This window comes from Marmota marmota, unplaced genomic scaffold (genome assembly GCF_001458135.2).
Source record: "Marmota marmota marmota unplaced genomic scaffold, marMar, whole genome shotgun sequence".
In the NCBI taxonomy this organism is placed as follows: domain Eukaryota; kingdom Metazoa; phylum Chordata; class Mammalia; order Rodentia; family Sciuridae; genus Marmota; species Marmota marmota.
In genome coordinates, this window is record NW_025999968.1 from 60890146 (window position 1) to 60918091 (window position 27946).

Consider the following 27946-nt stretch of genomic DNA (forward strand, 5'->3'; position numbering starts at 1 on the left):
GGGGGGGGGGGGGGGGACAGGAGAGTGCCGCAGGGCGTTTCTGTGGGGGTTTGGGACTCAGGCATTTATACACACAGTTACCTAAGAAATCACTCCCACACTGTCTTTAGAATGCTCCGAGGTGTCGGCTGCTTGTTTTATAAGAAAACCTGCCGCGGAGGGCGCGGAGGAATGAGACCCAGCTCCAGGACAAGCAGGCCGTGTTAAGGGAGACTCTGGTGTAATTTATTTAGAGCAAAGTTAGCCAAGCCTGTGCTTTCTGAGTTCCCATTAGGGCATACTGGCTCTTAAGGAAACGGCACCTAGGTGGCTGATGGAGACCACTGGCCCCAGGACTTATTCGCTCTCCTCTGGCTCTGCTTTCTGCGCACTCCACACCGCAGTCCCTTGGGGCTGTCCATGCGTCCTGTTGTTTTTTTCGGGCCTCCAGAAGTCAAAGGCTGTTGGAGTCATGTCCAGGCCCCAGGGAATCCCCGTGTGGCTCGAGGGCTTTGAGAACAGGCATCTGGGCCCACCCAGCGGTTCTGAGCTAGAGGGTGTGGGTCAGTCAAGTTTGCACATTAATGTGCCCAGGACACCTTGGTGTTCCAGGTCTAGGACTCCACTTTAAGAACTTTCAAGGAAGGGATGGCCACTTGCGAGCCACATCTGACCCTTAAATGAAGGAGCAGGAAGTGGCCTTGCCCACCCTTCCCTGATGGCAGGAAGGATTGAGGGGGGCTGCTCAGAAAGGCTCAGGTGTCCCCAAGGCCTCAAAGTGAGCTTCCTTTCACCAACAGAGATGCAGACCACTGGTCTGTGCTGAAGGGCATGGTCTCAGGAGCCCCCTGTGAATTTGGGGAGCTCCTGGGCCCCTTCCTTCCCAGGGACCTGATCCCAGGGTGCTGATCTGGGGACAGCAGGCTTCAGATGCTGGTAACAGGGACAGAAAGGCAATTGGCAGTATACTTGTTTAAGAGAGTCCATGCGACCCAGAGCCACACTTCACCCTCTGTGGGTGTCTGTGGGTGCTGGTTTGCAGCATCACCTGGAGGTGGGGTGAAGATGATAAGCTTCCTCATGGCTGATCTGTATCGCCTGTCCCCACCCACAAATAAGGTCATTGCAATCTCTGTCACTGACCAACTTATCCACTGGCCAGTTGCTTTGTGGAATGTGGACAGAGAGCTAGTACTGGGAGCTGGCACTGAGAACTGGTACTGAGGCTGCCGTGGGTGAATGTCGTGTGAATGGAGGGACGTCTGTCACAGGGCTGTCAGTCACCGTGCAGACAGGTGGTGGGGAGGAGGCTTGGAGTGCACCTCTAACCTGGCAGTATTATTTCCTTTCCGTAAACCTTCCTTGTCTTTGACAGAAGAAAAATTGCTCTCTTCAGCTAAGATATCACTGTAGGTGACAAAATCATTTGTAGGGCCTGAGGTCGTCCTAGGGTGAAGAGAGCCCCTTAGAGTAGCCATGGGGGCTCTCAGGTACTCAGCATGCAGTGGCCAGCCCCAGGCCTTTGTTGTCCCAGATTCTAGCAGGCACCTAAGGGGCCAGCCTCTCGATGCTCTGCACAGCCCATCATGAGAGCACAGAGCTGGCATTGGGATCAGATGGGAGGCCCGGACAGGGGCTGGGTGGGGCCCAGTGGTAGAGCACTTACCTGGCATGTGCCCACATGGGCCTGAGTTCCATCCCCAGAGCCACAGACAAGCAACCCCCACCGTCCACACAGCCAGCACTTTGCTGGCCAGACACTCGTTTGACCCCTCCTGCACCACACTTCCCACAGTCTAACTTGTGATATTGTTCGCGTTATTGTCTAGCTTTGCAATCCTCTCTGTTCCTGGGGAAGAGCTTGAGCTTTTCCTCACTAAGGGATGCAGATTCCCACTGGCAAGGATCATCGTTCACTAGTTTTTAAAATTGTCCTTTGGTTGTGGATGTGGCCACACTGACTGAGCATGTGCTGGGTGCTGTGGGGTCTTCTTGCTGCTGCCGCTAAAGGGCAGCACTGTTTCCAAGACACCCATTCCCCACCACAGAAAGCCTGGAAGACACCAGCAGGGGCGAAGAGTGACCTTCCCCATGGGGAAGGACGTCTGCACACAGGCCGACTGCGGGAAGAAGACAAGCTTGCAGGAGGAGTCAAGGTGCAGGGCGTGTGGCTTGGCTGGAGGCAGACCCAGTAGGGGCAGGCAGGCTCCACTGTGACCACCACCACCTTGCTCGAGTGACCTCCAAGCAAGACGCCCTGTGACTGCAGTGTCCAGCTTGCCCTAGTCGCTCAGCCAACTCTGCCCACAGGCACCCTGTGGAACTCAGGCCCAGCTTAGGAGTGGGGCACCTGGAGTAAGGGTGGCGTTTGCTGGGCCCTGTGCTCCCTAGAGGTGCCTCGGGGGCCTCCCAGGGATTCTAGACACCTCTGCACTGTGCCAGGGCGCAGGCAGGATGAAGTAGGCCTCTGGGTCCCAGGGCTTTGGAGAGGAGCGTTTGCTTAGAAGGTCGAGCCTTTCCATGGACTTGGAGACGAGTCTGGTTTATAAAGCGGCACTGGGTTGGGGATTTACAGTGATACAAATGACTGAGCAGCCAGAGTTCATTCTTCCCCGTGGACGTCCAGCATTCCGTCCAGATAGGAGGCTCGGGAAGTGGGGGAGAGACTGTCCTGATCTGGACGAGCTTCGGGGGGCCGCAGGAAGCAGCCTTCTTGGCAAGAGGGTCCTTCTGTTCGTAGATGGGCCTTGCTGCACATTCTGCAATCCAGAGCAGGCAAGGTGGCTTCCCCGGCCACCATGGGACAGGAAGAGCCCGGGGAGGACAGGTAGCAAAGCAGAAACAGGACTGAAGCAAGGTTCCTGTTTGTGGGAGGGAGGTGAAGAGAGGCCCCTGAGTCTAGACACGCAAATAGAAGCCCCCTGAGAGCCAGGCAGAGAGAGCAGCTCAAGGCCGAGACAAGGCCAGGAATGTGCAGGCGGGTACTGACATCACGGCCAGACCCTGGGGACGGTGAGCAGTGGAGCGTATTTCCTGGGGTATTCCTGGGGCCCACCCTTGCTGGACATGATGTGTGTGGGGGGGCAGCAGGAAGGGAAGTGCTGCCCAGTGCCCTTGGCCTGTTTCTCCATCAGTGCCTGGAGTAGACGCAGAACCGTCCCTGCAGGGGGTCTGGAGAGGCAGGCAGGCTAGGGACACTGCCTACAGGAAGTGTGGCTTGGCCCCTGGAGATGGCTGGGGCAAGGAGGAAGGGAGCGAGGTCACTCCTGATTAAGCGTGCACACACAGGGTGGGAACGGGGTGAGAGGCGCCCGTGGACGCTGGCTGAGGGAGAAGTAGCTTCTTTAGAGGAAATGGAACCCACAGTGGGAACGGATAGCCATCCAGACACGTTTCACCTCCCTGAGATCCCTGTCGGGCAGCAAAACGGTTCTGATACTTTGTCCGATAATAAATATTCCACAAAATAATTTCAACCACGTGCACAAGTGAAAAACAGGGCTGCTTTGCTCCAGGGACTGAGAGAGTTGCCATCGCAGCTTCTCTGGGCTGGGGTAAAGGGATAGGATCTAACTCCGGGAGTTCTAGTTCCTTCTTCAGTTGCCCTGCAGAGAGCGAGAGAGTAACCATGAGACACAGTGACTGAGTGTGTGTTCCTGATGGCGGGTCTGAGTGCACACGTGTACGGTCGTGTTGCTGGTGAGAGCATTTTGTAAAGCTAGGAGAAACCTGCAAGACTCAGGTTGTCCTGGCTGCCCATGTTATGGCCTGGAGAGCAAGGTCCAGGTTAAAAAAGAAAAAGTTCAGGGCTGGGGATGGACCCCACCGTCCTGTGCATGCCAGCCAAGTGCTGTGCCCAAGCCACACTCCCACCACAGCACCGAGAGATTGTTAACTTAAAGTAAACCCTTTTTTTCACATTCAGTGTTTTTACATGTAAGTTTGTATCTTATATGTGTATATTTATTTTATTCTGAGTGAGGCGATTTACCTTCTACCATCAATAGAAAAATTTTCTATAGCTGGATTAGAATAAGTTAACAAAATTTTTTTAAAAGTTAAAAAGATGCCAGGCATGGTGGCACACTCCTGTAATCCCAGTGACTCTGGAGGCTGAGGCAGAAGGCCATAAGTTCAAGGCCAGACTCAGCAACTTTGTGAGACTCTCAGCAGCTTAGCAGGACCCTGTATGAAAATGAAATATACAAAGGGCCGGGGATGTGGCTCAGTGATAAAGCACCCCAGGTTTAATCCCCAGTACAAAAAAAAAAAACCCAGACAAGTCCTGCATTGGAGCCACAGGACTCTTCATTCGATAGGAGCTTACACCTGTGCCACCAGAGCCTTGTTCTACTTCACATTGGACAGGCGTGTTCTGGGTGCAAAAGGGAAACTACTGTAAACTTCCGAGGACTTCTGTTGACTTTGTTCTCGCTTCTTGGTGAGCTTGCTCCTTTTGCCGTCCGAGTAATTTCCAGGGTAAAAATATTTGAAATTTCTCCTCTTTTCATTATGGGGATAAAGCCTTTTTCTTTATTAACAATTTTTAATTTTTTTATTATTATAAGCAAAGTATTTTTACAAAGTCTGGCCTCAATGGCTCATAACTTGCGTGGCCCCAGGTCCTGACACTGGCCTGGGGGTCTCTGACACAGTGCCTGGCAGCCGAGGAGGGAGGGTGTCAGAGCAGTGGTGGACAGGCCAGTTGTGGCATTCAGCATGGAGGGAGCAGAGTGGCATGGTGGGCAGAGAGAGCAATGAACTTCCAGGGAAGCCACCCCTGCCAGAGTCCTCAGGGCACCACAAAGAGACTATAGACTCAGTCATATTTTGTAACAATTTAAGTGAGATATTGGACCAGAATAGCAATAATGGGGATTGAATGGTGACCCCCCCACCACATGGGTATGTCCCAGCCCCCAGGAGCTGCAAATTGATGTTGTTGAGAAGATACAGAGATGTGCAGATAAATGTGATTAACTTAAGAGTCCCAAGATCGTGCTGGGTTCTGGTAGACTAAAAACCAAGGTAGGATTTACAGAAGAAGAGAAGGGGAAACTGATATGGAGACACAGGGAGAAGACCCCACACAAGAAAATGGAGGCAGAGCCTGGAGGGTCAGCCACAAGTCCCGGAGCACCTGCAGCCTTTCAGGGCTGAGGGGCCCGGAGCACCTGCAGCCCTGACACCTCGGTTTAGGGCTTCTGATGCTCAGGCCTGTTGGAGGGTACATTTATATTGTTTGAATCAACAAGTTGTATGGCATTTTGTTGTGGTAGCCGAGGAAATCAATGCAAGAAAAGAAGGGATCGGCATGGGGGAGGGACATTTGGAAAGAGGCAGCTGGCGCCGTGTGGGGGTGTGGAGCCGGGTGCTGCCCTGCTGCCCCGAGGCCTGGGTCACCTCAGACACCTGTGGCTCCACGAAGCCAAGGTGAAGGCGTATGCGGCTGAGCCAGCACTGCCTCCCCACTGAGCGCCAGGTTCCCACAGCAGACCTGATGGAACCCAAATGCTGTCCACGGAGAGTGAACGAGGAGCCCTGGTCAGGCCACCCAAGTGATCTGGGACCATGAGAAGAATTCAAGCACAGTCACAGTGTCAACGAGAACGGGTCTTGCAGGGAAGTCCTGTTGGGTGGAAACCAGCAAATCCTGGGGCCCACGGTGCACTGTGGGGTCCACGGGGCCTCAGGTCCCAGAGTTCGCCAAATCCACCAGTCCCCTTAGGCCGAGGGTGGGGTGGGGCCGGGCAGAGCGCTTGCCTCCCATGTGCCAGGCCCTGGGGTCTGTCCCCAGCATCACACATGCCTTCTTTAAGGGAATGCGGTTCAGAAGGGAGAAAAGCAGGAGAGGAGAAGGGTTCTGGATGGCAGTGGCACGTGGGGAGGCCGGGAGTGCCCAAGGCCCCAGGGTGCCCGGCTGCAGAGGGGCTGAGGCTGTGTCTCCAGGCCAGGTGGTGGCACAGGCTTCCTCCCTTCTCCCGACCTGCTGTAGAGAACCTGGGACAGCCGGCTCAGTCCTGGTCCCCACCCGCTTGCAGGGCCCTGGGGAGCCTTCAGGGTTCCCAGCCTCCTGTCTGTGAAGTGGGCGTTTTAAAGTGTGTCCTGTGGCTTGTGGGGAGAATGAGTCACGTGAGGAGGGTTAACTGAGGGATGTGCGTGGGCTGTGGAGCGGTGGGGACACATCACAGGCCATGGAACATGGCTGCCGTTCACCATCCCTCCTGTCACCATCTCCCTTTGTGACCGTGAAGCAAAATAAGAGGTGGACCTGGGAGGAAGAAGCAGGAGACTGGACAGAGAGCCCTTGGTGAGGGAGGACAGGACGCGTGTATGTGTGTGTATGAGGTGACACGTGTGCTGTGGAACACCTGGGCACAGGATCTGGGCCACCAAGGGCCACAGGAGACAGGACTGAAGAGCAGGAGCACTGCCCTATCAGCCGGCTCCTTGCGGGCTCCTGAGCCAGGTGCCTCCTCCAGACACTATGTTCCCTGGCAGACAGGAGCCTGGGCTGGGGCAAAGCGGGGACCTCAGGGACCTTGGCCCCCTGTCACATTTGGAGGCCTCATAACTGGGTCAAAGCAGGCTCAGGCCTGTGTGCCCTGCCTGCATCCGTGATCTGTCCTCCTGCGGTGCCCACAGAGGAGGCCCAGGCTGCCAGGGGGCCAGTGCTCAGTGCTGCTTCTGCACCCGGGAGCACACTACCGCCCAGACCCCTGATGGTGCACGGGGCCTCCCAGGAATGTCCACCTCCTCCACAGGCCAGTCCTGGCTTGCCCTGTGGCCACTGCTGATCCTCACACACACACACGGTTAGCGGGCGTGGGAGGGACCATCGCTGTGCCAGCTCACTCACGCGGTGCCGTCATCAGGACTGTCTCAGTCATTCCCACTGACCTGAAGGTGACAGGCCACTGTGCTTCTCCCTGCTTGCTCCAAGGCTGGCTTAGGGATGGACCAGGGCCACACCTGCAGTGTATGGGAGACTCTCCCTGCAGCCCAGAGGTGCCAGGACCCCAGACCTCAAGGGAATTGTAGCAAGACAGGAGCAGGGTCATGACCCGGGTGTTGCCGTGCACCCTACACCTGCCCTCACTCCCTGAGGGCACAGGGTCTGGGCCACCAAGGGCTTGTCTCGTCCTGACCGCAGCCCCTGCTGCCCTGTTGTTACTCTTTTCTGGGGCACAGGGACTCTGTCACCCGCCAGGAGGGAAGTGGGATTCATTGCCTCCAGGGCCCACTCTTCTGACTGCGAGTGGTAACAGGGTGTTGGGCAAACTGTACAAGGAGGCATCCGCAGCCCGGCAGCTGGGAGGAGGGAGGCATGGCCACAGTGTGTGGGGACAGGGCAGGAGCTGTGCGCATGTTGGCCCAGCCAGGTGCAAGGTGCTCTGGGATCCTTCTCCACTGTCTTCCTGGCCTACCATTTTACAGAGGAGGGACCAGCTCAGGCACATGGAGGACCCCAGCCCCATGATGTGTGAGGACTAGATACAGGATTTGAACCATGGCCGGTCAAGTTCATTAATTTCCTGGGGCCACACAGCCGCTCCAAGAACAGGCAGGATGGGGTGAGCTGCCCTGGCCAAGGCGTGTTGGGGGCACCCTGACCAGATGGGAGAGGCAGGGAACATTGAGGCCAGTGGTGAGAGAGGTCTGGGAGGGCCGGCTGGGGAAGGAAGGCCTCCATCCCCGGGCTGTGGCTTGCAGAGTCGGTCCAGGAGGCAGTCAGTGGAGCCCCAGGCAGAGAGCCAGGAGAGGCTCCGAATCCACCTTGCAGCCCGGGGGTGCCAGGCGGCCAGGCCAGGCCTCCTCTTGGGGTGAGCAGGTCTCCTGCATGGTGCTTCAGCGTGGGGTGGTCGCTGTATCCACCTCTGGGATGCAGTGTCATGGCATGCCCACCTGATCCAGAGCAAGAAGGGAGGCCACAAAGGGGGATGGCAGGACACCCTCCCCTGGGAAGTACCCTCCCTGGCACTGAGAGTGGAAATTGAGTGGTCCCGTCCCCAGAATGCTTCTCAGAGGTGCCACGTGTGAGCGAGGGCTTCTCAGGGCACCTCCAGCTCTGGGAGTGCCTGGGCCAGGGCAGCTGCTGGCTGCCACCTTCTGTTTGGAGAATCACATCAACGTAAATAATGATGGGGGGGGCTAGAGCCCGCTGTCCTCAGCCACGTCCTGCCTCCAGAGCTCAGAGGAGCCGCTGTGCCTGCGGCCGCATGTGCTAGATTTCTGCTTGCTTTGCTTTCTCTTCCAGAGTTTGGATTTGGGACTGGAAATACCCTCATTGTCCAGCTTAGAGCGTGTCTCTCTTTAACTAGCATCGGGTCCCTCTCAATCTGCATGTGGATAGACTGGGAGAAGCAACCATGTGAGACTGGAACCTGCGTGCAGAGCAGCCCCAGCTTGGCCATCTGCTGGGTGTTTTGTGTGTCCCCAGCCGGGCAGGTGGCAGCTCAGCTGCACTCCTGTGGCCTGCAGAGCATCTCACCTGTGGCCCTCCATAGGGGTCTGTGGCTTCTGGCTGGTGGTGTGCTACATTGTTCTCCCAGAGCGTGGGTCTATGTCCTTCAGCTTGGTAATGTGTCCCAGGGCAAGCCCCTGTTCATAGACCGGGTGCTTGGAAGGACCAGGACACCCTCCTGGCCTGGCAGCTGCAGGCTGGGGTCACCCTCCCCACTTTCCTGGCCCCCACCTCCTCCTCATGGGCCCTTCTAGGTTTTCAGGTTTGCCACTTGAGTTTTAACCCTGCTTTGGTGACAGGTTTAAGGAGGCCTCAGAGGGAAGCTCTTCTCCCCAGTCTCATCCAAGCCAAGTGGGGCTGGGGTGAGTAAGGTCCAGGAACCACTGGGGAGGGGCCACGGAAAGACATTCAGCAGAGCACCTCAAGTCCCAACACGCTGTCCAAGTGCCAGCAGACCTGGACCACGTCAGCCCAGGGAGATGGAGACAACCAGAGGTGCAGCAGGAGAAGCACCTAGAGTCCAGACACCAGCCTGGTAGCGTCTGGTGAGACTAAGTCAGTTCCCCAGCAGGTCCACGGCCTGCCTGAATCCAGGAGACTCCAGGGGCTGCCGAGCACTGGGCCAAAGGGTGGGAAGGAGAACAACCAGAGGCCCAGGCCACTGTGGAAGGCGCGGATGTCAAGATGCCCACAAGCCCCAGGTGAGGACTCCTCACGGGGACACAGGAGCTTAGAAGCTGGAGTAGCACATGGACTTCCTGGTTCCTGGGGGCACAGAGGAAAGTTTCTCACTGGTGACATCACTGTGCCCCTGGTCAGCAGGGCAGTGAGGGGTGTGAAGTGGACAGGCCAGCTGCTGCTGTCAGGAACAGAGGTGAGGAGGCCACACGACCCAGGGCATGGGGACCTACGGGACTGGTCGCCATTCCCAGGTGCTCACTGTTGCGGCCATTCCCTGCCTGTGTCTGGATGCCGGTCTGTGCCCAGCACCATTCAAAATACCTGAATCCAGGCAGGCGGGAAGAGGGAAGAGCCTTCTGCTCAGAAGTGAACCGAGGAGACCAGAAGCCAAGGAGGGAGAGGAACAGGGGCAGGGAGACGACAGGAGATGGACAGATGGAAGGATGGACAGACGAGTGGGGTGCAGGGGATGCTGATCATGGGGAGACCACAGAGCCAGGAGGCTGAATCCCAGCAGGCTCTAAGGAGGAAGATGAAGAAGCAGCCCGGAGCCGTGGCCAGCTGGTCACCCTAGTGCACTGAAGTGGTGCCCGAGGCGCAGAGCAGCCTGCTGCGCTGTCATCCAGCGGCCTCCCGAGCGGGCAGCAGCTGCACCCAGTGGACTGTCAGGCTGATACACCAAGTCAGCCCTTCCCCTGTGTCACAGTGGACCTCCCGCCCCAAGACTCGCTGAGGGTGGGAGATGGGCCATGTGTCATTTGCACATTTGGTCACAAGTGCCAGTGTCTTCATTCAGTTCTTGCTCCCTCTGACCGAGAAGCCTTTCTGGTACCCTAGGTCCATTTTGATGTCATTAAACCCAATGTCCCAAGCCTTGTTTCTGCTGTTGTCGTCAGCTCCAAAGCCCCTGTGGACTCGGAGAGTGCAGAACAAGGCGTGTTTTGATCATCGGGTGGAGCTCGGCCCCATAATGAGACAAAATGAGGCAAAGCTCTGGGGCCCTGGGGAGAAGCTGGGGTGGTAAGAAGGAAATGCCACTGGGTGTTCAGGAAAGTGGACTTTGACCTGTGGGCCCTGAGGTCCCTTTGGGGAGGGAGGAAAAAGGTCTGGAGAACCACAGTCTGCGCTGTCCCCAAGGAGCGGAGGGAGCTGCAGCTCGCTCACTCTGCCGACACGGGCATCCCATCCTGCCTCGGGTGGGGAACCCGGCACTGCCGGGAGAGTCTCAGAGTAAGGTGCCTATGGTACGGGAGATCATTTGGCAACCGTATCGGTGCCGTTGGTATATTTGGACAATCGGAAGGATCTTTTCTCAGTTGTTGTAGCCAGGTTCAGAAGCCTGGAAGAAGACCAGTTCTGATTTTGGAAGGATGAAAATGTGACAGTGATGGGAGCCACGCAGCCCGGCAGACAGGTGCAGATGGCTTCCAGCTGTGCTGCAGTTCCCGTGCTGAGCGGGACCCAGGTCTCACATCAGCGTCAGGGCAGTGGTGAGCACACTGGCCAGGGAGTGCCAGTTCAGGTGGCCTTAAGCTGGGAAGCCTCACAGTCGGCGTTCCTGAAGGACACTGGCCCGCAGAGAGATTGGTTCTCTTGGATACAGCAGGTGCAGGTCAGCTCTGGGCGTGGGGTCAGGATTCTCCCCAGAGATCGACAGCCCTGTGGGCAGAGCAGCACCTGGGAAGGCATATGTCCCAGGAATGGCTTCGTGGGGAAGCAACGCCATCTGAAGGGCACAGCCGGATCCTCTGTTCCTGGGGGCATGCCCATCAGCTGTTGCCCCCTGGATAAGGAGGGACCTTTTGCCCTCATTATCTGTCATTTGCATTTTCCAGTGTGCCTCTGGTGTCACGCTTGGTAGCTGCCGTGCTACCACCACTTACTGAGCACCCGTGTGGCCAGGCTCCGTGAAGCCCTTCAGGCCTGTTTGACAGATGCCTCAGGTTAGTGCGGGCTCCACACTCATTAGCAGATGAGGAAACAGTTCTGAAAACCAAAGTGCTCAAGGTCACACAGCTAATTAGAGGCAGAACTTCAGAGACAGGACACTGGAGACTTTGGGGGCCACAGAATCAGCTGGGCCCAGGCCATGGCTGAGCCGTTTCCCAATTCCAGGGAGACTCCAGGTGGTCTTGGGGGTTTCTTACTCCGCCTCTTGTCTGAGGCCTCCTCCTTGCCAACTGACTCTTACTAAAGAGACACGGGACCGGTGACCACAAACACAGCATCAGTAGACCTGTGCCTGCAGCTGATGCCGGGTGGGACCGGTGTGCTGGGTGCCCTGCACCCTCTCCTGGAGCTTGCTGCCAAGGCTGCTGTGACAGGCCCAGAGCCACCCTGGGAAAAGACAGCGCAGGCAGGGTCAGGCCTGGCCACATCCCTGTTGTGCTCACTGCCTCCCTCAGCGGGAGGATTGCAGAGGTCAAGACATGTTTAATTAGAGGCCGAGGAATGTCGCCCACACAGGACCTGATTAGACTGGCCACTGAAATGCAATCCAGAGACCCCCTCCATGGTGACGGCCAAGCACCAGTCCCAAGTTCAGACCAGGTCCCTCAAAGCAAGTGAGGAAAAGGTTACCAAGATGGATGAAGCACATGCCTGCGGGCCAACCTGGGCTCTTCACTGTGACTCTAAAGGGGCACCACTGGCGTGCACGGGAGACAGTGCACATGGTGGTGATAACCCTCTCCTGAGCCACCAACAGCCCCTGCACAGTGCAGATGGCCTCTCCCCAGCCCCACCTGCCCTCTTTTTCTCAGGGTGCAACTGACTGGCCGCTGCCAGCATGAAAACCTTGGAAGTGGCTGGAAGTATCTTGGTGCTTACCAGACCAGCAGTCCCTGATGGCTGTGATTCCCACATCACATAACGTCAGCCTTGATTTTCATCTGGAGCATGGGACTCTCTGGCTATGATTTCTACCTCGCTGCAAAGAAATGAAGTGTCAGTAGAAAACAGTTCCTTGTGCCTCAGCCAGGGTCCTTGGTGTGTGGTGGGGTGTGGTAGGCCCTGCCTGGCAGAGCTGGGAAATGCCTGGTTCCAGAATTCTGTGAACATGCAGTGCAAGATTTGCCATTTTAAAAAAGTTACAGACGCACATTCATTTAAAAATAGTGATCTGTGTTTATCACCTCTTTATAACTGAAAAACATCTGTGTGAAACGAAGACCTGCTTCCAGTTGGGGAAATTTGGTCCATGCTCTGTGTGGTGGTGAAGCTGGGCCTAGCCTCAAAAAAATCACAGTTTGTACAAGCGTCGGATATACGCACAGGATTACTCATCCCTAGCCATCCGTCGGGACCCTTGGGAGGTCTGCATAGGAAACCTGGAATTACCCTCAGCTTCCAAAGAAATTCCAGCCATATCTGACTCATGCCTGGTGAATCCTAGCTGGAGTGGCTCTGGGGAGGGATGGGGGCCCTGAGGAGGAGGAGAGGGTATATTTGAGGCCCCCTGCTGGTTGTGGTCATGGCTCTAAAGGGTTCCAGAGCTCACCAGAACATCTGAACTGTGCTTTTGCAGGAGCAGAGCAGGTCTCTGTGTGCCACTGTCCTTAGGCAGCCAAGGAGCCAGGTGGCCTGGACACTCTGAACCTACAACCCCTCCTCCGGCCTCTCTGCTCGCCAGCCTGTGGTGCTGGGTGACATGGGGAAGCACACAGCCCAGCCCCGGCTTCTGCAAGGAGCCAAGGAGCAGGAAGGAAAAAGTAGACCAGCAACACACACCGCGCTGGAGGGTCAGCCCTCACCCGCTCAGGGGCGGCCGCTCTCTTCCCCTCTGAATCTTGACGACCCACCTGGGGTGCGTGGTGGGGTCCCAGCGGCTGTGTGTTTCCTGTCAGGAGGACATCTGTGAGGGGATTCCAGATACACCTGTGTGCTGAGGTGGGCTGGCGGGGTTTGATTTTGAAGTTGGAAAATGACTTCAGGGATGTGGAGTGATGGGAGCAGGGCCAGGACAGTCTGCCTGATCATCACCCATGGGAGAGAATGTCCCTTGTTGAGAAACGACAGGCCAGGACTTAAGAGTCCATCTCAGATGCACTGGCCAACGGGTGCACGGGGCGGCAGGTGCATTAGACCACGAGGGCAGCTCTGCAGTGCTCTCGCTCTTTTCACGCACACACACTCGCTCTTTCTCTCTCCCTCTCCTCTCCCTCTCCCCCTCCTCCTCTCCCTCCCCCTCCCCCTCCCTCTCCCTCTACCAAAAGCCTGAGCTTCTCTGCATGTGCAGGGTGCCTTATTTGTGCAAGGACGTACCCCTTGCCATGAGGCTGGAGGAGGAATTCCACCTGTCCCGGCCACGTGTCCTGGCCACCTCTGCTGGCTGCTGGTGCATGTGGAGATGTGTTGGTGAAGCCCCTGGGCCGGCAGAGCTCTGAACAGGGGTGACTGTCCGTTGTTTATCTGGTTTGTTTATGGCACACTTAATTACTGGAGAGGTCAGTGTGGCATTTGACGTTTGCACAATCACAGAACAATGGCCTGCTTCTCTGAGGGCACCCACTTCACCTAGCCCCAGGCACGGGAGACGCCACTTCTGTTGGTGACTGGGAAACAGAGTCCAAGCTGATCACCCGGGGTGCTCTAGAAACCACAGCTGTCCCCAGCTGCAGCTTGTTAGAGTCAACCTAAGTGGGGGAGTCACTTGCTTATTATTTCTGCAGGTAGTCAGGATCGGGGCCTAATGGCTCCCAGGGGGCTCGACAGCGCCCCAGTTTTCCACCCAGGCTGCCGGTGAGCTGTTGCAGCATATCCGCCTGCTGCCCTTGTTGCCGGTGGCCTGTGGCCCAGGATCAGTTTTATCATGAGTTGCTCCTGCAAGCGTTGGCCCTTCACATCCACAGGGCCCAGTCCCCCAAGGGGTGCGAGACCCACCCACACCCTGGCAGGAGTTCTGGTTTTACTCAAGGGTGTTGTGGATGGAGAAAGGTCGGACATGAGCCCACCACACCTGACAGGAGTTCTGGTTTTACCCAAGGGTGTTGTGGATGGAGAAAGGTCGGAGCATGAGGTCCCTGGTGCAAGCAGAGAGCCCCGGGCCCTGGGGGTTCTGGCCTCTGAATTTCACAATGTGCCCTCCTCAGCTCTGCAAGCGCCCTGCCCACACCCAGTGGTTCTTCCTTCTGCAGAAAGGCACTTCTTCCTGTCCTCTGTTAATCATGTGGCAAGGGCAGGCTAGGCGCACAGTCCTGCGTGGTTACCCAGTGGAAACAAGCCTGCTCCCAGGAGCGGGGAGGTGGCTGCTGGGACCAAAACTGCCCTGCAGAGGCTGGCCAAAGCCCTCATGGCCCTGATGTGAAGACCCCCAGGGGTTGGCTGAAGTGGCTGGAATCTTGGCTGCTCTGCTGACCTGCCGTGTGGCCCAGGACATTCATTAACCCTCTCTGAGCCCTTGAATCTTGTTTGCAGTATATGGACAGCATAGTTCTCTGCTTTCTGTGAGGCATAAACAGAATGATGAGCTGCTACCACCCAGCTCTGAGTGAGGGAGCTCAGTAACACCTTGCAGGCCACATTTCTACAAAACGGGGGACCCCACCCTGAGTTATAAGGCTGTGTGCCCCGAATCTTTGTAGGTGTCGACAGGTTTCCTTCGTCCCTGTAAAGAGCTGTAGCTAACGTAGGAAATGGAAGCAGGGGGTGCCTTCCGCTTCCCCAGGCTTCCTGAAATCCCCCCGGCCTGGAACCAACTCATCCTGTTGCTGAGGCTCAAGGCTGGGGGTGGGGCAGGGGGCAGTTGTCCATCTGAAAAGGAAGCGCTCTGTGATCCTTGTTTGTTTGTTGTGTGGGCCAAGGAGCGTGGGCTCCATTTCCAAGGGAGGAAACAGTTCTCTCTGGGGGAAAATAAGTGCCTTCCTCTGCATGGAAACCCACAACCCTGGGCTCTGCCTGAGGCTCCGGGCATCTGCTCCACCCTGGAGCGAAGGCTGCAGGGCTTCTAGGAGGCCCCTCCTTCATGACTGTCCTGGGCAGGCAGCTGGACCTGCAGAGCCCCAGGCCTGTCTTGCTGCCTCACCTCCTGAAGGGACTGTCTGGCTAGGAGGAAAGGGGCGAGGCTTCCATCGGTGGCTGTCACTCTGGGCTCACTGTGCCAAGGGCCCACCTTCTGCTTGGGAGCTCCACAGACACCTATTTAACAGCCATATGTGCCAGGCAGGACTCCAGCTCAGGACCTGTGATGAAGAATCAGTCTGGTCACATCCGCACGGGTCTGGCATTCTCAGCACCCGAGGGACAGTGACAGAGCTGGGAGGCAAATCCAGTGTGTTGGAGCCGTGGTCGGGTGCCTGGGCTCCGACCGGGCCTCCCTGAGGCCGGCCAGGCTCTAGGAGAAGCAGCCCCCTCCACCTTCCGCATCGTGCTCTTCTGTTTCTCAGGGTCATTGAGACCCGGGTCTGGACAGCTCTCCCGATTGCTGATGACATAAACGTAGCTCATACCCAAGGCGCAACTAAGGAAACCCTGTCTCAGTGCCCAGTGTTACAGCATGGGGCACATGTGCAGCCCACTGCCACGGCTTAGCAATGTGTGTGTCCCCAAAGATGCTTCTCAGAGAGCAGAGGAAGAGAGAAGAGATTGGGAAGAGGACGAGAGAGAGAGGGAGGGAGGGAAAGAGAAAGAAAAGGGAGAGGAGAGGGATAGAGAGAAAGAGAGCGGAGTTCTACCTTCAGATGCCTGCAGGCCCCAGGGGCTCCTCTCCCAGGTTGGACCCCGTGCAGTTCCATAGAGAGCACCTGTGCCCCGCAGTGACCGGCAGCCCTTTATCCTGGAACCACAACCCCCCGCCCCTGCCCCGAGGGAGAGCTGCCAGCAGATTGTCCTCGGTTCACTGCGTTCAGGCCTGGAACTCCAGTTGGGTGGCTCTCAATGGCGAGGCCCCTGTCTGTGCCCCTGGCTGCCTTTCCCGTGATCAGGCTGGGTGCTCCCCATCTCCCTGCCCCATCCTGCCCCTGGGCTCTGGCTGTGGACATCACAGCCTGTGAGAGCTTCCTCCAACCAATAATGTCGTCTGGTGCCCCAGCATGGAGCCCAGGCTGAAGGCCAGCCCTGGGCACTGCTAAAGCAGAGGGCCCTGAGACTGTGCCCAAGTGGACAGATGGACCCTGCCTGCTGGCTGGGGGACAGGCCTTCTCAGAGCCCTGAGGCACAAGGCTGCCCACATGGGTGCATGGCCACGTGCAGATTGCCCTTGGGCTCTGTGTGGCTGGAGGTCTTCTCAGTGACCCTGCTACATGCTCGAGGCTCCGAGTAGCGGAAGTGGTCTCAGTGACCTTCTCCATGCTCAGGCTGCTGCTGGCCTGCAGGGCCCAGCTGGGGACTGCCCAGCTTCAAGAGGAGAGAGCCTCAGAAAGGTTTGCCCGGGAGTAACCTCAACCCCAGACGGAGAGGCAGGAGATGGCACTGCGTGGTATTTAGTGCTCCCTTGATGATGTCACGCGGGTCCCCTGGGAGCACACCTCTCTCGGCGCTCCGTCTGCCGACATGGCCTTGTGCAAGGAGGGTCTCTGCCATCACCAGTGCCTCTGTGGCCCTCCACTGAGGGCAGGGGCAGCTGAGCTGCCCCCCATTCATCCCCCTCACTCCCAAGTGCTGCTGTAGCTGGCCTGTCCCCGTAGACGGTGGTCCCTGTGCAGCTCCAGCTCCCCTCTGCCCCTCCCTTTGCCCCTGGGCCCTTCCTGCTGGGAGGCTCCCTGGTCTCCTGGGGCCATGGCTGCCCTCCTCTCCTTAATGAGCCAGAGTGGCAGTGCCACAACCGACTCTCACTTCCGCTTCTCTGTGCCTCACTAAACAAGGCCTCAGGGACTCCCTGTCCAAATTAAGGTGGCACCTGGCGACAGCTGGAATGGTTAGTGTCCAGCTGTGCAAGGCAGGAGGGCAGCAGGGAGCAACGCTGGTGGGGCTCTGGCAGGGCATCGGGAGTCTGCTGATGGACAGCAAGTCCCCAGCCTGTCCGCCTCACGAGCCCCTTCACGGTGCCTGTGGGAGCTGGAACCTCGTGGCCAGGAGCCCTGGCCATGCAAGGTGCATCCCATCCAGTGCTGCAGTGAGAATGTGTCCTGGTGGGGCGTCTACCCGTGAATCCCAGCTCTGTTTGACCCTCCGAAGCACATTCAGCACCCCCCTGAGGAATAGCGTGTGTGGCTTTTCTTGGGACACGTAGGTTTATCCCTTAGGAAGCTCCTGGGTGGGAGATTTGGCAGAGATGCCAAAGCACTGGGAGTGGTTGCACAATGGGATGCTCTTTTAATTATGAATTCAGGGATTAATAATGTATTGATTGATTATAAAGCAACTATTTATAAGTAAGTTGTATCTAAATAATTCATACTTTTATAAAATATGAATGGTTTCTAAATGAAATGCTGAGTGGATTGTTTAATGAACACCGGCATGTGGGACCTCTGTGGGGCAGGAGCGAGTGGGCTTGGTGCCGCGCTGGGGGGCCTGGGACTCCTGGCTCTGAGGGGGCGTGGTGGACCTCAGCGGCTGGACGAGGGAGGGGGAAGTGTTCTGTAAACCCTGAAGCATTCTGCGGTGCTGGTGGCTGTTACCACGATTATAACCTGTGGATCGCAGTCAGGAAGGCAGGCCAGGCCTCGAGATGGCTGAGGTCTGTTTTGCAGCCCAGGGCACAGCGTTTCACACCTGTGTGAGAAACTCACCTCCAGCCTCAGCCGTCAGGCTAGCTGCTCCAGCCTTTGTGAGCACCGTGCCAGGCGCCCTGTGACAGAAGGGAACACAGTCTGCTTTTTGCAGGATACAAGACCCTTCTGAAAGGCATCTCTGGGAAGTTCAACAGTGGAGAGTTGGTGGCCATCATGGGGCCCTCTGGGGCTGGGAAATCCACGCTCATGAACATTCTGGCCGGATACAGGTAAGCGAGCCCCACCAGCAGAGCCAGGTCCCCAATACTTGTTGCTCCGCATCCCATCACTGGGGCGTCCCGTTGTCCAGAGGTGGCTCCTCGATGCTCTGGTCACACATGCCCTGGGGAGCTTCAGGATCTGTGAGGAGACAGTGCAGGGAGACAGTGGCCCCCGAGGGCTGCAGACGGCCGCAGGTGAGTGGAGGACCAGGAGGCTGGGCAGGTGAATGAGGTGGCTCTTCAGGGAGCCCCCCCTTGGCCGGCCCTTCTGGGACAGGAAGAAGTAGAAGGCTAAGGTTGGGGAGGGGGAAGCAGGGGTGCACGCTGGGGGGAAGACAGGTGTTTTCAGAGAACGGGGCCCTGTTGGGCTGGGCTGTGATTCTGTTGGTTGTTTGCAGCTTTGGTGATCAGAGTCCCTGGTGCTGTGTCCCATGTCATTCATTGGTGAATGACTAGGAAACCGAATCTTTCTTTACAGTGTTAAAATGCTCTGTTAAGCCGGTCCTGGTTCTTGCAGGCTCCGTTTGTAACTGCAGCGCGTAGTAGCAGTGGGAATCCTCCTCCCAGGGTGTTGCATTCTGCAGCTTCCCTTACACACAACCAGGATCCAAAAATATTAAGTGGAAAATTTCAGAAAGAAACAATTCGTAAAAACTTAATTGTACACTCTTCTGATGAAGTCTCTGCCGTCCCACTTTGTCCCACCCAGGATGAAACTCATCCCTTGGTCCAGTGTATACATTAGTACACATTAGTCACTCTGTGTTAACAGATTGGCTGCAGTCAAGTGACCCTTATCTCACTTGACCATGGCCCCCAAATACAAGAGTGGCCACGCTGGCAATTTTACTATGGTATATTGTTGTAGTTGTTCTGTTTTCTTATTAGCTATTGCTTATCTCTTTCGCTGATTAATTTATCAATTAAACTCTGTCATGAGCACTACGTCTAGTATAGGAGTGAACATGGTATATCCAGAGTTCATTACTACCTGCGGGTTAGGCAGACCTGTGGACCAGGGGACTCCTGAAATAATCATTTCATTTACTGAAACAAATGGCAAATGTCACCTCCTCCTTAGAGCTTCTGAATCACTCCTTCGTACTAGAAACTAGGATTCTTAAAAAATCTAACTTATGACAAACTCTGCCTGTTACAATCACATCTGAAATTGGGAACCAAACCCTCCACACGAGTCTTGAGAGGGGCATGGAGAGTGGAGTGTGTCCCGAGGCTGGCTGTTGTCCGTCTGGTCATGCCCCACAGCTCCTGGAAGACCCGAGGGGGTTTGGGCATCGAGGAGGCTGTCCTTTCAGGCCGGGCTACGGGGAAGGCCTGGAGGGAGGGAGGCCCCCCTCAGGCCACTGCAGAGGTGCCACCAGTCCCCGTGCTGTCCCCTTCTCGGGGCTCTGGGAGGCAGGGCTGCACAGCTGCGTCCTCAGGAGGAGGCTGGTGATGAGCGACGGGGTGCTGCCCGGACCAGGCCCCTCTCCCCTGACATGAGCACATGGAGGTTCTGGAAGCTCACCTGTGGGCAGAGAATGCTCCCCCTGCAGAAGGACCGTCCCCCTGGCTGTCTCTGAACCTCTGAGCCCAAGGCGCCTTCGGTGTCTTTGCCACCCTGACGGCAGTCTCTAGCTGAGGGCAGCTGCTGCGGCCTGTGCTGCACACAGATGGCAGAAGCCAGTCTCACTAACCCTGCAAGCCCAGGAGTACATCCATCTAGTGGCTGCATTCAGTCTGCAGGTCCCCGCCCCCTCCCCTCTGCATCAGGAGCAGGGGAAACAAACCCAGCAGCTTCTGCTGGCCACAATGCGGGGTCCCAGAGAGCGGGGTCCCAGGGAGCTCTCACGTGTGGCTCTTCCCACCAGGGCGCCTTCTCCCTGTATTGTCCCTCCCAGGGCCTCTGTGTCCAGCTGGAAAGAGGCTGGGAGGGAGGCCCTCCCCTTTGGTTCACCCCTCTCCAGCCTGAAGGCCCCCTCTCCTTGGCTTTGCAGGGAGACGGGCATGAAGGGGGCAGTCCTCATCAACGGCATGCCCCGTGACCTGCGCTGCTTCCGGAAGGTGTCCTGTTACATCATGCAGGATGACATGCTGCTGCCACACCTCACCGTGCAGGAGGCCATGATGGTGAGCTGCCCACCTGCCAGTGCTGCAGGCCCCCGCCCCCGCCCCTCTGCATTAGGAGCATAGCTGCACGTGGGTGGACACTCTTCCAGGCCCCTGCAGTCACACCCTCTCTCTAGTGGAGTCCAGCCCCAGGCTGGCTGTGTGGACAGTTGGATGGAAAACAAATCCCCACCACCATGAGTCTTAATGGCCCACATTCGGCAAATCCACGGTCAGGTGGCTAAGATTATTGATCACTGCTGTGGGTGATCGTCTCCATGGTAACCACAAGTCCTCCTCCCCGTGGGCTGAGGAGTTGGCTGCCATCAGCCACTCTGTGTCTTTGGCCCAAGTTGCAGCTCACCTGGTCCCCTCCGTCTCACCTGCCTGCGATCGTTGAGTGCCTGTTGAGCATGCATGTGGCCCCAGCCATCACAGATGTGCGACTGCAGGAAGCCAGCTGTGGAGCAGGGCCGCCCAGGGCCACCCAGCTGGGGAGGCACATGGCTCTTGCAGGCAAACCTGACCCCAGAAGCTCTCCTCTCACGGTTGGGCTCGACCTCCCGCCGTGCATGGCTCAGTTTCTGCAGACCTAGCAGGGCGAGCTGGAATGGGGAGGGGGTGTGGGAAGGCAGGCATGGCCCCAGACCCCCCCACTGCTCGTGGCCCTTGCACCCAGTCAGTTTTTTCCCACGCCTGCTAAGTCCTCACTTAGTCCCCCCACAAGCCCAGTATGGGGGCCGTGCAGGTGGTGCCTGTGCAGTGGGTTTCCACAAGAGCCTGGATGTACTCTGGACATCCATGACCTCACCGCGTGCCAGGACTCTGGGCTCCCAGGGCCGTTGGTTTCTGTATTTTGGATTTTTTTTTTCTTTTTATTGGTACTGGGAGTTGAACCCAGGGGTGCTTAACCATGGAGCCACATCCCCAGCCCTTTTTATTTTTCATTTTGAGACAGGGCCCGCTGAGTTGCTTAGGGCCTCCCTAAGTTGCTGAGGCTGGCTTTGAACTTACGATCTTCCAGCCTCAGCCTCCCGAGCCTCTGGGATTACAGACATGGGCCACCGCACCCATCTTCAGCGCGTTTTTTACAAAGGCCCAGGCACAGTGAGTGCGGCTACACTAGTCTGTGGGCAGCAGATGCCACCTGAGTACCGCCCACGGAAAGGAGGTTGGAAAGCAGCCCACGGCTGTGGCTGCCCATCACGCTCACTTTGTGCTCACTGTTTCCCGCCTTCTCCTGTCCCTGCCTAGGGTCCCCAGCAGGGTGGAGCCGCTCCAAGCACCGCAGTGGACGTTCTCAGCCGGGTCTGCCTGGCTCTTGACCAGCAGATGCAGTGCTTGCTCTGGTGTCCCCACTGGAGGGGTTTCTGGTGGGCCCTGGGCGGAGCCTCCTCCAGGGGCATCAGTGAGTGGCAGCCCCACGGTGTCACCTGTGATTTCAAAGGGTTCCTAACTCAGCAGAGAGGGGCAGGCTAAGATTTCAGATTCCCCCCCCTGCTCCCCGGCTGCTTTGGGAGGAAAGCGGGGGACGCGGCAGGACTGTTCTCATTCATCTTGCCGCAACTGAGTGTCTGTGGGCAAGGGGCGTGGCCTGGGCTGGGGAGCCCTGCATGTCCGGCTGGGCCAGCATGCTCGTTCCTGGGCACAGAGGACCTAGGAGTTTGCAGAGGGACCAGGACACGCAGCCTGGGGTGAAGAGCCTCCTAGCTGCTGCTCGCTCAGTCTTTGGTGATACCATCTCTGCCCACCCCAGCCCTCCCTGCATCCTGCCTGGACCCTGGGCCCCCAGCCCTCAGTGTGTCGCGGAGGGACTGGCAGGCAGGAGGACGGGGTCTTCCCTCTGCAGATGCGACTGGTGACTTCTGTGTCTCCCCCCAGTCTTGTCCCCAGGCTCTGCCGTGAAAGAACATGTATTTTCAGAGCTAAATTCCACGAGCTTCTGTTTGGGGAGTGTTGTGCCCCTTTGAGGAGCTCCTAACTCGGGGCTGTGGCCCTCCCCACTCAGGGTCCAGCTCGGACAAAAGCGTGTTGGCCACTGTTGCCGGTCCCCTCTCAGACATGGCTGTGATGACATGACAGAAACCTGCTGTTTCTGTCCCTCACAACCACCAGCAGACAGAAGTGACACTTGGTGTCACAAGGCAGGCAGCTGGCCCTGTGAGGTGACATAGGCCTGGCCCTGTCCCTCTCTGGGCTGTGGCCTCTCCTGTCTCTCAGTCTCTCGTTTGTTTGGCCCCTTCAGGGACTTTGCCAGCTAATGAGGTGGGCAGCCTGTCCCTCACCATTGTGCCCTGGAGGAGACCAGGCCCCCAGTTTGCCCCAGACGGGGGGTGGCTGACGCTGGGCATGGCAGTTCCCGCACAGGACTTCATCCGGTGGCCGAGGGCCCTGTGCTGGGCTGGTAACAGGATCTAAGTGCACAACAGCCAGAGGGGCATCGGTTGAGTGGCTCGTGCCAATTCCTGGGGTGTGACTTCCCCATGGATCATTCCAAGCCTTGGCTGATGAAAGGTGCCTTGGACTTCCTAAACCCACCACGGGTCCCTGCAGCCCGTCTTCAGGCCTGCTGCCTGGGTTCCCTTCTCTGTCGCCCACACCCAGCTCTCTCACGGGTACCGCAGGGAATCTACCTGGGACAACAGAGCCCCCAGACTCCCTCTGCTCCCCTGCCAAAGCTAAGGGACGTGGAAGCCGGGGCCTCCGGGATCTCCTGTGGCCATCAGGTGGCCCAGAGACGTGGCCCTGTGTGGCTTGCCCTGGTGCTGGCCACCCACAGCACGGTCCTTGTCCCCACAGGTGTCAGCACATCTGAAGCTACAGGAGAAGGATGAAGGCAGGAGGGAGATGGTGAGTGTGGCTTTGGGACCGTGTGTGGCCGGGAGCCTGGGCGGCCGGTTGGCAGCGTGCGGGGGGCTTTGGGTGTGGCCCTCCTTGGACTTGCCCTGCTGCTCCTGCTCCCATGTGGGAGGGGGTATCTCAGCGCCCTGCGGCGTGGGCTGTAGCAGCCAGAGACCAAGCCAGGCGGCGGGGGGCATCGCAGCAGCGTGGACTCCGGCCAGGAGTGACAGGCTCACGTTGGACCCAGCAGGGTGCCCTTTAGCACACTTTGCATGAAACTGTTTTTCATAAAACACTAACAATGAAGACGTTAGTCACTGGTTTAAAAATAACCATCCCCCACCCCCCCTCGCCATACAACTGCAAGAAGCAGCTTGGTGCTGCGTGTTGCTGGCCGGCCTTTAGGAAGGGAGAACCAGGTTCCCACCTGCCCGAGACTTTCTCTCCCTTCCGTCACTTGCTTTTCTTCCTTTCACCCCGAGGACAAGGGAGGACGCAGGTGCACAGGGCCAGCCACAGCCCCAGAAGGCCTCCCAGGAGGCACCGGCCAGTTCTCGTGGTCAGGGAAGCCCCTCCTTCTCTGGCACTGGGACCACCGGATTTTCAGTGTAAGATAAATCCCACTTTTATAAGCTGCCTCTGGCTTCTGCCACCTTTCAGGGCCACAGGGCAGCAGCCGAGAAAGCAGGATTGGCAGGGTCCACACCAGGGGCACGAGGGGCTGCTCCTGTTTCGGTGTAAGCTGGGACAGTCATGGGGACAGTCAGACACGCTGAGGACGTGTTGGTCACAACTCCACGAGTGCCGTTGCCACTTGTGTTGGGCAGAACAGTTAACGCTAAGCCAAGTTAAACCCCCTTGGTGTGGAAAGAATGTACTGGGCACGCCTGGGGCTCTTCCTCCCTGTTCCCCACGGAGCCCTTCAGACTCTTGGGGCCAGCCCAGTCACTGGTAGTGGGGACAGGATCAAGAACCCACTTCTGAGAAGTAAACCAATGCCTCGTTGCTCTGGAGAATGTCCCATGTGGAGCCCAGTTCTGAGATTGAAGGGAAGAAAGTGGACCAGTCCAGCCCAGAACAGAGACGTGGGGAACGAGGGGCCACAGAGGCAGGAGGCCCAGGCTGGGACCTGATCAGGAAGGTTGAGAGCGGTCAGCCTTCTGTGGTCTCCCGTCTTTTCTGAGTGCGTGACTTAGGCAGCAGACTCCTCATGCTCCCCTCAGATGTGTCTGACTGAAGAGGAGGGTTATGGGCTGAGTCCCCCAGAGGCGCTGGAGCCCCGACACCTGTCCCTCTGAATTTGAGTATATTTGGAGACAGGGTCTTTACAGAGGTGACTAAGGTGAGGTCATCCGTGGCCCTGGTCCAACTGCCTGGTGTCCTCAGAAGAGACCAGAATACAGACGCACGCAGAGGCTGACCCTGGGAGGACAAGGGGACCCCATCTGCAAGCCATGGAGAGAGGCCCCAGGAGGGACAGCCCGGCCAGCTCCTTGATTTGGACTTCCAGCCTCCAGAACCTGAGAGGATTCCTTCCTTCCCTTGTTTAAGCCCCAGTTTGGGGCTCTTTGTTACACAGACTGGACTGACTCGCGTGACTGCTGAGATGGAGAAGGAAAGTCTTGGCTCCAGGGAGAGAACAGAGGAGAACCCGGTGTGAGGACGGCCTGTCCCAAGGCCAGCTCTAGCCTCCTGGCCCTCTCCACTCTCTAGGAGGAAAGCCATCAGCTGCAGGCCCAGAGTAGGACTGGCAAGAGCCGGAGGCGCCATGAGGCAGGGCCTTTCCTTTTGCAGAGTCAAGAAGTGCCTCTCATCCAGCGGCCAGAGGACTGGCCTAAGGACCACCTCTCACACCTGGTCACCCTCGTCCTTCAGCCTCCCTACTTCCACAGAGGCCAGAAATGCAGTCAACCTGCTGGATGCAGTGGCCTCACTGGGGTCCCATGGGCCGCTTTGGACAGTTGTCTCCAGCACAGTGGCAAGCTTCAGAGGCTGCACAGAGAAGCTGCAGGAATGGCCACTGACCCTGGGCGTGGGGGAGGCACAAGGCGAGGGTGAGCCTCTGGGAGAGGGGCTCCCCAGGACAGGCCTGGTGCAGGGTCATGGTGCGAGGGGGAGCAGCCAGGGCCTGGGGGTGGCTGCCAACAAGGCCACGCAGCGATGCTGAGCTGAGCACATGGGAGCTCCTTTGGCCCTGGATAACCCTGGCCTGCTCCCCCAGCACCCGGAGCTTCCCTCCTTGACTTGGGATGTAAGGTCCAACTACTGCCACGGGCATGGTGGCAGCTGAATTCGCCTCTTCCCTGAGGGGACCCCAGGCCAGCAGCCTTCCCCCGTTGTGGCTCTGCGGGCCTTCTCCAGGGAGTTGGTGGGCAGTGCACATCTCAGCCAACAGGAGGGTCCGTGGCGAGCCCTGCCCCTTGGGCCCCTCTGCCTTCCGCACCAGCTCTGTCTTTGATGGCACAAAACTTTGCACCATGAGTCCAGGTTCCTGTCCCTCACCTGGGCGGCCTGGTCAGCGTCTCCAGGAGGGCCACGGAACCCACTCTGCCTGCCAGAGTGGAAGGGACCAGAGACAGATGGCACCTTGGTGAGAATGGAGGTACCTCCCGGGAGGAGCCGTGTCGGGGCCTCCAGAAGACGGGACTCACGTATGCGTGTCCTCTGTGGGCCGGGCCTAGGACGCAGGCGGGAAGGAGGCCTGTGCGTCTCAGCTGGCTCCTAGAGCACAGGTGACTCAGTGAAGGCCCCCAGCCCTCTGACTGACTGTCCCTGAGGACCCTGGCACCCCTGCACCTTGTGTGCTGGGCGACTGTGGAGAGGGCGCCCACCTGCCATCCCTGCAGGACCCAGGCAGTTCTGAGTCCTGCAGGTCTTCCTCACCTGAGGCCCAGTCTGTGCTGACCCTGTCCTCTTGGCCAGGTGCAGCCTCCTGCCCCCAGAACATCTGGCAGCTCTGCTTCAAGGGCAGAGCCACAGCTGGCTCCACACCCTGACTCACTTCCCCCCAACCCCCTCTGTACTTGGGTGGCTGTGGTGTTTGTCTTGTAAAAACACAATGGGATGGAATGTTCTAGCAGGTAGCGGAATGTGTTATTCACAGCCTTCCTTTCCCAGCAAGGGTGCCTCGGCCCTGGCCATCCCTCTGGCCAGGCTGCTTCTGCAAGAGAGGTCTCCGAGGGCAGTTCTGCAACTGCCAAGCCTCCAGTCACCAAGGCCCCCAGGGGAGTTGAGTTATAAGCACTGAGGGATTTTTATTTGCTTGTTTAGGCAAATGCGCGTAAACAAGTGAGCCCACCATTCCTCTGGCCCGTCTTTGACACCAGCCCACGTAGCCCCACATTGCAGACCAGGGCTGGGCCTCGGGGTGGAGGTGAGGTGGGTGGCAGAAGGACAGGCCCCCACCAGGAGAGGCAGAGCAGGATTGGAACCTGCCCAGTAGCAATGCCCTGGTTCTTTGTCACCAAAGCTCCACTTTGCACTGACTGTGCATAAATAATTCGAAAGTACAGTCCTCCTTTCGGGTGACCTCATCTCCCCAAGAAGCCGCTGGCCTGGGGTCCCCTCCCTGTGGCTGCAGGGGCCCAGTACAGGGCTGCCCTTCCAGGGTGAGGACAAGGATGGGCAAATTCTGGAGAGAGCTCTAAGGCAGCCCCCACATTAGGCCTCAGCAGCCACCAGGGTACACCTGGTCATGACAGCAGGAACCAGCCCATGCCCACTGGAGACTGGCTGACCTCCTGAGTCACCTTGAGGTGGCCCATCCTGGGCTGACAAAGGGCTCTGTGCACAGTTTCTGTCTTAGTGCCCAGCCACGTTCCTGGGGCCAGGACCTGTGGACAGGAGCTCTGGTCGTATCCAGTGCCATTAGAGGCTGTTTTCCACTGACGCATGCAGAACAGGTTTCCTGAGGGGCCCTGCAGTTTGTGACCGCAGGGCTGTGCTCGAAAGCTTTGTGTGAGCGATAAGCAGGGCACCCACTTGGTGGCTGGCCGTGGGCAGCAGGCCTCGTGTGCCAAGTGCTACACCGTGGACTTTGCAGTAGTTTGATTTACTGGTCACAGTGACTCTTTGTGCTGGTCAGCAGCCTGATCATCCATCCACTTTTATGTCTGTCAATCGCTCAGTTGACCAAATATTTATCAGATGACTTCTCTGTGTCAGGCTCTGGGCTGGGCCTGGAATTGGAGGTGTTGGGGTCACCTGCTGAAGGCTGAGTGAAGTGAGGACTCAGGCCCTCTCCACGTCTCAGCCTCTGGGCAGCACGGCCTCCCTGGCCAAAGTCAGCACTGTCCATGAACTTGGAGGTGCTGCTCACTTGGGTGGCTCCAGTTTGCAGGTCCCTGGGTGGACTGGTGATGTGTCCAGCAGAGTGGGCAGCAGGCAGGCTTTGCACGTGGGCCCCGGTGAGCAGAGAGACCAGGAGGGCAGCTCCTAAGGGGGCCTTGGTTCTACCTTCCCCAGGTCAAGGAGATCCTGACGGCACTTGGCTTGCTGTCTTGCGCCAACACCCGGACGGGGAGCCTATCAGGCGGCCAGCGGAAGCGCCTGGCCATCGCACTAGAGCTGGTCAACAACCCTCCAGTCATGTTCTTCGATGAGCCCACCAGGTAAGCCAGAGCCAGCCTGCTCTTACAGGGACCCTGCCCGTCCCTCCTGCCTGGGCGCAGCGGGGACTCTGAGCGCTTGACGGAGCGGCTGCTTCACTGTCCACTGCTCAGACACACATGTGCTCGGCCCTGTGCCGTGCATTGATGGTGGGAGCCGGTCTGAGGGAAACGTGCCCGTCTCTCCCATGACACGGAGTTCCCTGTGCACAGCCACCCTGGCCAGGCCCTCCGGGTGTCCTGGAAGCCACTGCATTAGCTCTTCAGCGGCTCAGAGGAGCCCACAGGAAGGAAGCCCACCCTGAGTGGCTTGCCGACTCCATGCCAGTGAGCCCTGACACCAGTCCTGGGGATGCCCCCTAAGGTTTGAGGCTGTGGGGAGATGCTGGCTCT

General features: G+C 57.9%; 1 protein-coding gene across 1 annotated transcript in view; it reads left to right on the plus strand.

Annotated features, from left to right (window-relative positions):
• The window catches only part of Abcg1 (ATP binding cassette subfamily G member 1), a 59933-nt gene that overhangs the window by 18459 nt on the left and 13528 nt on the right, over window positions 1-27946 (plus strand). The window contains exons 3-6 of the mRNA XM_015478798.2: window positions 17888-18005; window positions 19994-20126; window positions 22905-22955; window positions 27411-27556. Coding sequence (XP_015334284.1) covers window positions 17888-18005; window positions 19994-20126; window positions 22905-22955; window positions 27411-27556 — 448 coding nt within the window. The remainder of the gene's footprint in view (window positions 1-17887; window positions 18006-19993; window positions 20127-22904; window positions 22956-27410; window positions 27557-27946) is intronic.